The 13,408-nt window shown below is 36.6% G+C and overlaps 1 protein-coding gene across 1 annotated transcript in view; it reads right to left on the bottom strand.

The window, feature by feature from the left end:
* The window catches only part of LOC120476213 (metalloproteinase inhibitor 2), a 10,454-nt gene extending 5,252 nt beyond the window's left edge, over positions 1-5,202 (bottom strand). The window contains exon 1 of the mRNA XM_039667182.2: positions 4,958-5,202. Coding sequence (XP_039523116.2) covers positions 4,958-5,072 — 115 coding nt within the window. The 5' untranslated portion in view covers positions 5,073-5,202. The remainder of the gene's footprint in view (positions 1-4,957) is intronic.
* Between the last annotated feature and the right edge of the window lie 8,206 nt (positions 5,203-13,408).

Genomic DNA, 13,408 nt, shown 5'->3' with positions numbered 1-13,408 from the left:
TGTTCACTCTAAAACTGTGAGTAAATCAAAGCCATGCATCCAAACAAGTTTTTGTTCAAGATTTAAGCTTGATATCTCAAATAATTAGCTTTCAGTCAAATTTGTTTGCCTGCAGTACCATAAGTTTCCACTAGTTGAAATTAATCTCCCATTTATTTCCAGTGCGAACATTTTTGACCGCAAGGAGCACAAGCGTGACTATTTTGTTCAGGACCATTTACTGACGTCTTTTAAAAACATTCACTGACCTCAAACTTTTCAAAGGTATTGTATAAGAATAAGAGAGATAGCATATTCCTATAAAACTCCTCCCCTCATATATATCCGAATGCCCATACATACCGTCAAAAACAATTTATATAGAGACATATCACTTCCTAAATCCTCAATACAACTATATTGGGAAAACTCGTAACGCCAAAGATGGCGGTTGTATGCATGTCCCGCCTCTCCTGCTGGACAGCCAATCGTCTGCTTTTAACAGTCAAGCAGGGAAACATTTAAGCCTATCGTCTGGTTCCACTGACGCATGCGCACATTTGAGGTTTGCAACAGCGTACACGAGAATCCTTGTGCATGCGTACTAAAAGTATAACCTGTGGGGAAAAGGGCGTTTTAACTTTTTCAGCGATTTTTATAATATTTTACTGCTGTTTCTATCCACAAGTTTCCTATGCCCCATGAGGCCTTGCGTCAAAAGTGGGCGTGTCGTCCGGTTCGAAGTAAACAAAGCGCGACATGACATACTTCACACTCGTTCATTCAACAGTTGACAGTCATTCAAGTTATAGCGATCCAAACTAGCTAACGATGTGGGAACACAACCTCAACGAAATTCAAAAGGGTGAAATAACTGTACCTTTACCCTCCGCTGTAGTTGATTGGGAGTATTATAATAACATTAATAATCAATACTCATCAAGGCATGGTGACAGACAGTTGTGCGAGCTGACAAACAATTAAAATAAAAAATACACACTTAGTCATTGTGCTTTGGAGTTTATTCAAAATTATAAATGAATGTGCTGCTTGAATACATTACTGGCACATTTGGTATTCTGTCAACACAGGCTTTGATCCTGAGTTTAGGCGTAACATCAGTAGCGAACAGCCAATCACATGCTGATAGAGTTTATAGAACATTAAGAATTTAAACAAATGTACACAGGAAGATTCGTCGAAACTACAGTCGTTGGCAGGATCAGAGACGGGCTCTGGCAGGATCACTCTGATTTCGTTTTCAGCTTATGTTCAAAACAATCACGTTAAAGCCACTGAATTAGTTTAGTCCGGTTATACATACAACCGCGAACAGCGCATGTTGTCCCTGAGCTCCGTAACGACATCTCTCATAAAGATTTGTGTCTTTAAATAGTAAAATAATTCTCCGAAAAACAGATGGCGGCCGAGTGGCATGACTTGACTAAAAGGACTTTGATACCGTCTGCATTTTCAGTCCCAAACACAGAGTGTCTTTTCTATTGGCCACACACTCAGAATGCCAAATACACCCACAGGACCCCAGTCTCAAGTCAGGCATGCCTGTCTCATCAGTAACACACACATGCAGGGTTTATGCTGGTTTAATCACAGCCTCCCTTTTCCACACATTGTGTGCGCTGTTTCCAGCTACAGGTATGTGAGGGGGAAAGCGAGCCCTACACATTATTCATTTAATGGTTCTGTAGGTCATATGGGAATCGCGTAACAATTTCTAGAGCGAATGTGTCAACCGATTGCATTCACCCACGATCAAATGGAGTACACTTTGGGTTTAACATGACAACAATGTACTAAAAATGAAAATGTTTTTCTTTTGTTTTATTCGCTTACAGACGAGAATGTTGTCAAAACGATCCCCGTTCACCCCGTTCTGTATTATTCATGCCAGGCCAGTAGATGGCGATATGTTCTCGGTATTTTCACAAATTCGCATTTTTGTAGTTTGCACGGAGACTATATTGTTGTCAAAAACTTGCTGAAACCCATTTTAAGGCCAAATGAACGAATACAAAGTTTTCCACATTTAGTTCAAGACGGTGTCGTGTAAACGGACCATCAATGTATGCAATAATCAAAGACCTCTGCATCATTGATTCTGTTATTGAACTGAATTAAATCAATAACTGTTGAACTGCTTTACAGCTGAAATTGAATTTGTTCCATAATTGTTTAATTTGACCAACATTAACACTGTTATTTCCCTGTTTATTACTGTGAAACTGCTTTGAAACTGTCTGGGTTGTAAGCGCTACGTGAGTTGACTCTCTCAAAACCATCAGGCAAATCCGACGTAGGAGTTTAAAACGGCCAGCTTCATGATGACACATACGAGAATGAGATTGGCGATTCCTGTGGTGGGCGGCAGATGTTGTTTTCAACCAATCACTCAATGCCTAGGTGGGCGTGTGGGCACTGGGGTCTGACTACAGTGACCCAAGTTTCACCATCCCGAGTCATGTAATGACCATCTAACTTTCGTCAAAGACAAACCACATTATGTTGGCATTACTTCTCAATTTTTGCAGTTGTAATCATCCTGTTGAAAGAGGTTTTACTCACAGGGGTACTTCAGACAATTGAAAATGCACAGGTCATGTAATGGCAGGGTATTCTAGGGACAGCAAAGGTCAGAGGATCTGAGGCGGGTTACACACAATGACACAATACAGCTAAAATTAGGCATACGCTTCTCCCCATCACTTCAACATTGTAGAAATTCTGCAATTTAGTTCATGCAGTGGTAGACGGGTCATTCCTATAGTTTAGTGGATTTTGGACTGAGCAGGTTTGTAAAAACAATGTTAATATCAGAGGCACAAAATGTGTCCCATAAAATCAGAAAATGCTCAAGTAACCTAATAATTCAGATCAAATAGGATATTTTCCACCCTGTTACATGACAATGCAAAGACTAACAGTACAGGGTGGATGTCTTAAGCTATAATGATGCCCATTACTAGCTAGAAAAGAACAACATGCTAGCTAGCAGATGATTCGCTTTAACATTAAGGAGTTTTTTCCAACGTAAAAATAAATAAATAAACATTTTTACATCCAGTCTAAACTGACATAACAGGGTGGACATGTTTTATGCCATTCGGTAAGTCTTTATGGCTAACTAAAACTCTATGATTAACACTTACTTTGTTTTTGGAGTTACTTTCCCCTCTAAGGAAATGATATCACTGCTGCCAAGTCACGTGATTTAGGTTTAAGATTTTAAAGGGCAAATAGCACCAATGTAACAGGGTGGACTGTTTGAGGGACATAAACTAAAGTAGCGGTTTTACTTTTTAAATATATGAAGAGTTCAGATGCAAAAGCCTCTAAATGCCAATTGAAATTTTCTACTTGAATGATGATTTTTATCAAACTTGACCTTCAGTAATTTCACTTAAATAACAATTAATAGGTAATCATCATTGCCATTTAAGTGAAATTACTGAACTTAAATATACAAGTTCGATAAAAATTATCAGAAGAAAATTTCAAATGGCACTTAGAGGTTTTTGCATCTGAACTCTTCATATATGCATCAATTGCATCATATGCAATCAATTGTGTTTTATGTAAAAGAGAATAAGTAAATAAAGAACCTAATACTCAAAATTGATCATTTAGAAATATATATGTGAAATTTATTTCAAAGTGAAGTTGAGAAAACGTGTTTTCTGTCTAGTGCTTCAAAATGACATTTATTTTTAATTATTCTTAGGTACTAATCATTAGGATTGTGTGGTTAATGGGGTACAATTAGAGTAGGATGTGTCCCAAACATGTCAGGATTTAGCAGAACATATTATTAAGGGAAGTTTATTTATTGTTGCCAAGTTACATCACACCCCTGTATTATTATACAGAATTTAACAGGTGTGTGTAAAACAGTTTTAAAATGACTTGTGAAAAGTGAATCATCCGATCAGAGTTTAACATCAGAATATTAATTGTTATGTTTAGTCTTTTGTTTTAATTAGCCTACCTATTATATAATGCGATACTCGTCATTCATTTATGAATAAACTTTATGTTTTTTTTTTGTTTGTTTGTTTGTTTTTTTTTTTACTATGAAGTAAAAAAAAGAGATAAAATAATCAAATGAGTGATAAAATACCATTCATTTCTACAGAATTTAATTCACTGAATTATATTGACACAAAAACAGCAACTATATTGTGATTTATACCGTGCTACAATACTTATATCGGGATATCCCACCCATTTCTGGTCCTTGTCACACCAATTGAGTAATATAATAATGAACATGTAATTACTATAGGGATGGTGTTAGGGTTTGGTTTACAGCTAGTTGCTTGTAATTATACATAATTTACTATTACTATGGTAAGTAGGTGTAACAAGGAAACTATTCAATAAAATTATTATCCACACTGTCAATTGAGAATATTAAGCAAATGAAACAGAGTGAATGAAACTATCAAGATAAAAATAAAAGACGATAAACATGTGCCTTTTGGGAGCATGTTGTTATATAGCCTTAAAGCATAGCACATACGCATGTTTAATATTCTGACTTTTGAGTTATTAGATTAACATTTGCCCTGAACTGAACTAAAAAAAAAAATCCAAAGTGTATGAAATCGGATCCAGTTCTGATACTTCTAGAATTTTCTAAAATTTTAGATACAATAAAAGCCTTTTCTGCACATGTATAAAACATGCCATAACAATAATAATAATGGCAATAAACAACCCCAATAACATTCCAGCAATAAGTCACTTATAAACAAAGTTTTTCTTTCACATTTGTAATATACTGTAGGAAAGTAGCCAATAGAATAACCCGTTTTTATAACTTTATAGTTGTATTAAACATGTCTCGTTGACACATATGAACATAGACATGCTAAAGCTGCCATACGCACACGACACAGACTGTATTAATATAATATAGACATGGCTATGGATGTGAAACAGTTAACGCGTGGAATCTTACCGACATCCGCATTGCAATAGGCTTGCTGGGGATGTTCAGGAGAGCAGCTGCAGGCTTCGGCGAACTCTGTGGATCCGCTCAGGAATAACAACAGGAGAGCGGCAACGACACACATCTTCACTGCGACAGGCGAGAGTTTACTCAAACAAAGACTTCCGAGAGGCTCAGATGAAAGCTGACAGGAGTGAGAGGGCTGACCTGAGGACAGAATGGTTATTCGCTTTCTCTCTCTCTGTGTGTGAATGTCCCTGCTTTATATTCCTCTCTGAGCTCCGCCCATTTAGTCTTTTTACTTTTTTGCCCTGACTTAGTCATCATGTCCTCATTGTTTAAGTCTTTTATTGATATTTTGTCTTCTTCTTTTTTTTTACGTTATGAGTCATATTGTCAGGACAGTCTATAGCAGAAACGGTGTTGGTCAATCCTCTGACGTGTAGTTGGCACTTGACCTTACAATGACCACTCATTCCCCCGTTTTAAAACTAATATGAAGTGCAAGTGTTCACTTTTGAGCAATGTGTGACACATTGTAAAAGGTTATTACCATATATTTTCAACATTATAGGTCATCGAAAGGGGCATGAGAAATAACCTAAAACTAAAAAGGTTTAATAACAGCATATGTGTTGAAAAAGGCATTTACGTTCAAATTTATTCTGAAATATTTCTCACATTATAAGAGTTTATTCGCTATAGTTTAGAAAATGGTATGACAACAGTCGATATTCAACTGGTTTTGTCCGTCCTTCTGTTAGACTCTCACAGAATTATGTTGAATAGCTGTTAAATTTAACTAATACCATTAGATCAACCGATTACCAAGCAATGCTTCATGTTGTTCAGTCTGTGCGTAAAAAGAGCATTAGCAATTAGAGAAAAACATGGTTAGCTCAAATTGTATGAATATATATTGTTCCCAAATTTGTATAAATGTTACTGGTATAATCACTGTGTAAAGAGTTATTGGGTATGTAATATGTCACAGTTTTGTGTCAGATGTTAAATAGACATTTGGAAAATGTTTATGACATAGAATGTATCAAAAACTGCTGTTTCCAAGATGTTTATCAGCTGTTTGTACAAAACAGATGTTTTCCAGATTAAAGGAGTAGACTTTAAAAAAAAAAAAAAAACTTTTGCTGATTTACTCACCCCCATGTCATCCAAGATGTTCATGTCTTTCTTTCTTCAGTCGAAAAGAAATTAAGGTTTTTGATGAAAACATTCCAGGATTTTCTCCATATAATGGACTTCAATGGGAACCAAACGGTTCAAGGTCCAAATGAGAGTTTCAGTGCAAACTGTTCAAAGGGATTTAAACGATTCCAGACGATAAATAAGGGTCTTATCAAGCGAAACAATCGCTCTTTTAAAAAATAAATAAAAAAGTTTAAGTTTTATAAGCACAAATGCTCGCCTTGATGAACGAGTTCGAACAGGAGAGTCACGAACGCGCATCGCAGAACAGAGCAAGGCAAGCATTTGAGCTTATAAAACTTAAACTTTGTTATTTATTTAAATGAGCGCTCGTTTCGCTTGATAAGACCCTTATTCATCGTCTGGAATCATTTAAAGTCCTTTGAACAGTTTGCACTGAAACTCTCATTTGAACCTTGAACCGTTTGGTTCCCATTGAAGTCCATTATATGGAGAAAATGCTGTACTGAATTTCATCAAAAACCTTCATTTCTATTTGTCTGAAGAAAGAAAGACATGGACATCTTGGATGACATGGGGGTGAGTAACTTATCAGCAAAAGCTTTTTTTAAAAGTGAACTACTCCTTTAAGGGCTCTATAGACATCTTTAAGACGTATCTGCGCTGGATATCATCTTGCCCTCGGTTGACATATACATGCACTTTTGACATTGAGGTGAACTGTGTCTCACACAAGGACATTTGATCATGGCGCAAAGGAGAATTTCGGATTCTGTGTTCATCCATCAGAATTTCCCAGCTTCCCATATCAAGGGTATCCTACATTACAATAGCTATCTGTCTGTCATCATACGGTGTGATGCGAGAAGAAACGTGCTCCGTCTCTTTCACTTCTTGCTGATTTTTGTCTTTCTGCTGAATCGTCTTTTCTAAATGTATGTGTCATTTTTAAGACGCGTTGCTGTTATTGCAACAAGATATTCTCTATGCCTCTGTGTTTGAAATAGTAAGTTTGAATTCTTTAATTTTCTCCAGAAGAAATAGTCCTTCAAATGCACCAATGTATTGCAATTTATTTACACCAATATGTTGTCTATCAGGATATAGAGATTGCACAGTTTCTTTAAGTAAAGAGAATTAAGGAACTCAAATCAGGTGGAAGTGGATGAAGGAAGTCAAGCATCTTGCATTATTCTCTGTTGAAATCACAAGCGCCGGTGTGATCCAGATCAAGGGAAACACTTCTGCATCTTCTCATCACTCCACCCACTCCTTCCTTTCACTCTCTCTCTCTCTCTCTCTCTCTCTTCTGGACTTTCTTCATAGTGATGCGGGCCTTGGCAAACACCACTGATAAATGGTAAATATGGAGCATCTAGACGAATTAAGAAATCAGACATGTCTCTGCATGCTTTACTACTTCAAGTTAAAGGAGTTGTTCACTTTTGAAAAAACTTTTGCTGATAATTTACTCACCCCCATGTCATCCAAGATGTCCATGTCTTTCTTTCCTCAGTCGAAAAGAAATTAAGGTTTTTGATGAAAACATTCCAGGATTTTTCTCCATATAATGGACTTCAATGGGAACCAAACGGTTCAAGGTCCAAAAGACAGTTAATAACAGTTTCAGATGCAGCTTCAAATGTCTTTAAACGACACCAAACGATGAATAAGGGTCTTATCATGCGAAGCGATCGGTTATTTAACGATGTGTAATTACGTTCAAAAGGTCACGGGCGACGTAGCCAGAAGTACAGAGTCAGTGTTTACAAGTTGAACGCATAGGTTGAACGTGCAAACTAACTCAAAACGCCGTTTACAAAAAAAAAAAAAAAGTAATTAAAAGGTAAAACAACGATTTCGGACGATTTTGATTCTGTACTTCCGACTACGTCGCACGTGACCTTTTGAACGTAATTACGTATTACGTGACGTTACAAACGCGCCTCACAGAATAGAGCAAGGCTAGCATTTGTCCTTAGAAAAGTTACATTTTTGGAATAAGTTTTGAAATAACCGATCGTTTCGCATGATAAGACCCTTATTCATCGTCTGGTGTCGTTTAAAGACATTTGAAGCTGCATCTGAAACTGTTATTAACTGTCTTTTCGACCTTGGACCGTCTGGTTCCCATTGAAGTCCATTATATGGAGAAAAATCCTGGAATGTTTTCATCAAAAACCTTAATTTCTTTTCGACTGAAGAAAGAAAGACATGGACATCTTGGATGACATGGGGGTGAGTAAATTATCAGCAAAAGTTTTTTCAAAAGTGAACTAGACAGACCCTTTCCTAAAATGAGAGGAATTTTCATAGAGTAATTCTGTGTCATTTTTCCTCAAGGCGAATCAGAAGACAAAACCTCCCATGCCTCAGAATGTGTTCTTGTGGTTCACTCTTGATTTATTAGTGTGAGAAGCCATTGTGTCATGGTTTTAAGACTCTTTCATGACTTGTACAACATAACAAGTGTCTGAAAATGGTTCCAGTGAACAGAACTGTATAGTTTTTATGATTTCGGTAGCTGCTCATTGTCATTGCTCATTCTCATAAGTGGGGATTTTGGCTGGCACACCAGATTTAAAGATTGTTCACACATGTTACGTGTATTCTGTCATGGTTTCGTTTTCACTCCACTCTAAAAATTGTTGGGTTGTTTTAACCCAAATTTGGGTAAAATATGGACAAACCCAAATGTTGGGTTAAAAGATTACAGTTGAAAGTGAAAGTTGAAGTTGGGTTAAAATTTTAAATTACATTTTTAACCCTACATTTGGGTTTGTCCATATTTGACCCAAATCTAGGTTAAACGACCCAGCATTGTTTAGAGTGTAAAAATTGCTGGGTTGTTTTGACCCAACTTTGGGTCAAATATGGACAAACCCAGCCATTGGGTTAAATTTTTTAAATTATATTTTTAACCCAATTTTTGGGTTTGTCCATATTTGACCCAAAGTTGGGTTAAAACAACTCAGCATTTTTAGAGTGTGTGTGTTTCCTCCGTTTTGTCTGAGTTCCCTCGTTGGTGTCCCTGTTGATTGATGTGTATTGAAGCCCTCAGTTCTTTCAGTTCATTGCTTTGTCTCATGTTAATGTGTAGTAACGTGACGTGACAACACCAAGTATGCTAATTATGAAGACCACACTACTGTCAGGAATCTGAGTGACTTTTTTCCTGGCCATGTTTGTGCTTTCTGCGATTCAAAGAGAAAGTAAGTTTCATGAAAATCTTGAGGGAACCACTGTATTCTGGCTTTTGACGTCATCTCTGCATCACTCCATTACCCATAAAGTCCCGCCCAACATTTTTTTCTTGTTCCAGAAATTGTTTCACTCGGATTAACGTCACAGTCGGGAAGAAAAGACTATTCTAACATCTGCAGTCCTTCTATAGTCTGATGATGAATGGTGGGTCCTGCACTCCACAAGATTAAAAAAAGTTGTTTTTTTTTACAAGTTGAGCAGCTTCAAATGCCATTTCAGTTCAGCGCTCAAGCACAAGATGCTGAAAAAGCAGCGGTGAATTTCCAGCTGATGAATGATAGTGACAGCCAATATCAGCCAGTGCTTTAAAGAGCTCAAGCATTTAAAGCAGCAAATGACAAAACTGCAGTGCGGTGTAATAAAATACAAATATGTTGGTGATGCAAATTATAGTTATGGTTCTCAGCGTGAATTGGCATTTACACCCATACCTCAAAAGTCTTAAGACAAAAGGAATTTAATAAAGATTTTCCACCAAAATGGGAATGATCCATGCAGAATTCGCCTCCACTAGGATGTTGTGGTCTGTTTCCAGGACGTTATTATCCAGCAGCTTGGGAATTGTTAGGTGGGTGCCCTGTCAATGTCTGTGGTCTCTCGCTATTGCCCAAAAATTAAGATTGATTTTATCCTCCATCATCCTTACACAGCAAAAACTCCAGTGTTAAATGAACTCTCCTGGGAGTTTATATGACTTCACACTCAAGAGCGTTAAATTAACACTGAAGCAGTGTTAAAGTTAATGAGATAATTAAGTGGTTAATTGAGTGATGATTGACCAACATTGAAGACTCCTGATGTTAACAAGTAGAATCACTGAAGGTGAAAAATCACAATTTTAAGTCACCATTATGGAGATCAGTGTTTGCTTCAGTTGGGCACTTAACCCTTATATGTTATACTTTAGATTTTATTTGGCTGTTGTAACAGTGTTATAACTGCTGGATGAATAAAGAGAAAAGATGATCTGATGGTGTTGGTTATGTTTTAACAAAATCATCAGTTGACCTGAATCACTGAACTAATTTAGAGTTTAATCTCTGACTTAAATGTATATTGTTGATTACAGCCTCACAGCGATTCTACAATGTGAGAACCAGCATTTTTGATACAATTCAAATTCTTTCTTTGTTCTGATAAAAAAATCTTTCTTTTAGGCACTCACAGACATCAAGAATCAGAGTATGAATCTCAACAATGGTGACAAACAGAATATTCAATTCAGAAAAGGAAATTACTAAGACAATTCAGATCATAATTTATTCATACTGCAATGCAAGATGGGAGCTATGAATGAGTTTTGATTGGTGGAGCCCATAATGCACTTCAACATGCTTTATTATTGTCACCATTGTTGAGATTCACAAGCTGATTATTGATGTCTGTGAGTCTACATAAAATAATTTTCAAACACTTTTGATCAGAACTGAAAAAATTTGAATCAGAATTTTACATAATATTTTGGATTATATTGAAAGTGCTGAAAAATGTTTAATATAGAATTATAGTGTTGCTGTAATCAACAAGGTAAACCTAATGCTCTAAATGAGTTTTGTGATTCTGGTCAAACGATGATTATGTAAAACCATAACCAACACCACATAATCATCTCTTAGTTAATGTGTCAGTTGCAATTCAATTACAACATCCAAACTAAATCTAACGTTAATAGTTTAAGGGTCAAGAGGCCTACTAAAGCAAACACTAATCACCACAATGGTGACTTCGAAAATGAGGTTTTCTCCTTCAGTGATTCTGCTTGTTAACATCAGGTGTCATCAATGATGGTCAATCATCACTCAATTAATCACTTAATTAGCTCATTAATGTTAACATTCTTGAGTGTTAATTTAAAACTCATATTGTAACACTTTAACACCCTTGAGTCTGGAGCCAAATAAGCTCCCAGTAGAGTTAATTTAAGAGTTTTTGCTGTGTACAATTCGAGGTATTATTCATGTCCGTCGAATAAATATGGGATGAGTTACACTCCCAATTTGATAGGGTTAGGTTTGTTAAGATCCTTAGCCCTAAGTTTGAAGTTGAAGTTAAAAAAACAGAGATGTTGCATTTGTTTTTACAAAATACCACTAATGATGGTCTCAAAGGGTCATACAAAGTCTCAGTCTCAGACATCATGCCCACCATTCGTTGGCTAAACGTCTGATGCATAAGGCACACAAAATGGGAAACACTTCAAGAGTTTCAAAGTCACGATCTGATTGGGTGAACTCTACAGGATGGCCGGGAGACGTGTGCGTTGCATTTTTTTAACAGTCCCCCTGGAAACAAAACAATCGTGAAGCCAAACGTCGTGGAAGAAGAAAACCGCCATGTTTACAGCTGTGACAATGAATGCTTACCAGGATCAACTAAATGCTGGATTTTCAAAAGTATGTGACGTTTGCAATGCCATTAATGCAGTAAACTTACACAAAATTCTTGAATTAATAATTTATTATATGCACTGTTATCTGTCTGTTATAGGCACATCGACTTTGCATTCCCATGCCCTTAAACATGACGCAGAACAAAACTGACTGTGTTTGGTGGATTTACACGTCATTCAGATGTCCTCTTTGCCAAATAAAGGTCCTTAATCAATTCCAGAGTGTTTTCACTATTACCGGCTGACTAGCTGTTTTGTCATTATCGGTCACCAGGGGGCAACGCCCTCAGGTAAGGGGGTTAGAATACCCATATAATGAAGAATGAGTAATCTAGCAAGTAAACCATGTGGCGGCTCGATTTGGAGATGGCTTTTTTTTAAGAGGGGATGAGGCTCAACTTTTATACCTCTTTTGATTTCCATTTGAGGAACAGTGTGTTTGCAATGCTATACATATATATATATATACATATATATATATATATATATATATATATATATATATTCCAGTTTGGAATATATAAAAATTCCAAAATTCCAGTTTGGAATATATATATATATATATATATATATATATATATATATATATATATATATATATATATACACATTCCAAACTGGCCTTTGAGGACTACAAGTTTAGGCTGAGTGAGTTTTTTGCTGTGATGGGACTGTAGTCGCAACTGATCTGACTTTGAACTGAACTATTGTGAGCTAACAAAATGTATTACTGCTGTGATATATTATTTTGATATATATTCATTTTGAGCTGGTGTTTGCCTATTATATTTGGATCCCCCTTATTTTTTCGTGCATTTCATTTTGTCTTTGATATCAGACGAGTTGTTACACTAGCTTATATCAGCCTAGCTTAACCTTGGTCCTTAGCCAAATAAAGCTGAGATGGAGTCCAGACCTTCTGCCGTCAGTCTGAAAGTCTGGCTACAAAAGACTATACTGGAATAAACCTACGTAAACCACTGTACTGAGGGCTATGCAGACTCCATAAGACGCCCATACACAAAGGTTTTAGGGTTAAATGCCTATAGACTGTGGCATGTGGGCGCGTAAAGCATAATAGGTTCAAGCTGACCACTTATCCTTCCACTGAAGCTGCCCACATCTGGTTTGTTTCCTGCAGAGACCTCACTGGTGACATTGAAGTCATAAATAGTGTAGATACACTGTGAGAGGAGAGTATTTGTATTTGTTATGACTCACAGAAAGAAAATCAGTGAAAGGGCTGTACAGAAATTAGGAGAGTAGTGAGTAATGTGTGGAATATGAGCCGGTTTATTGTATGTGTCACGATCGACATCCCTTACATCACTGTTCGCCGCAGTCCCTCGGCTCTCTGTAATCAACCTCAAAAATTCCCACTATTTCTTTAGTTCTTTCTGTCTTAAACAAGTGAAATGTTTTATTTCGCATTTACGTTTATTTTTTCCTGTCCGTTCACAGAAGTCTCTGGTTTTGGGGTCACAGTTCGATACAAGTTGGGTACATTTACATGAACTTTTTTTTCTGCTCTTTTACCTGTTGTGGCGGTGTCCATGTCCAACTGTATTGCTTAATATTTGCTGGTTACTACATATTTTGCATACTTGTGTTATTATAAAGTCTTGACTTTATTATTCTAA

Source organism: Pimephales promelas, chromosome 3 (genome assembly GCF_988280905.1).
Source record: "Pimephales promelas chromosome 3, fPimPro1.hap1.1, whole genome shotgun sequence".
In the NCBI taxonomy this organism is placed as follows: domain Eukaryota; kingdom Metazoa; phylum Chordata; class Actinopteri; order Cypriniformes; family Leuciscidae; genus Pimephales; species Pimephales promelas.
The sequence above is the reverse complement of the archived record's forward strand: the minus strand, read 5'-3'. Positions and strand labels throughout refer to the sequence as shown.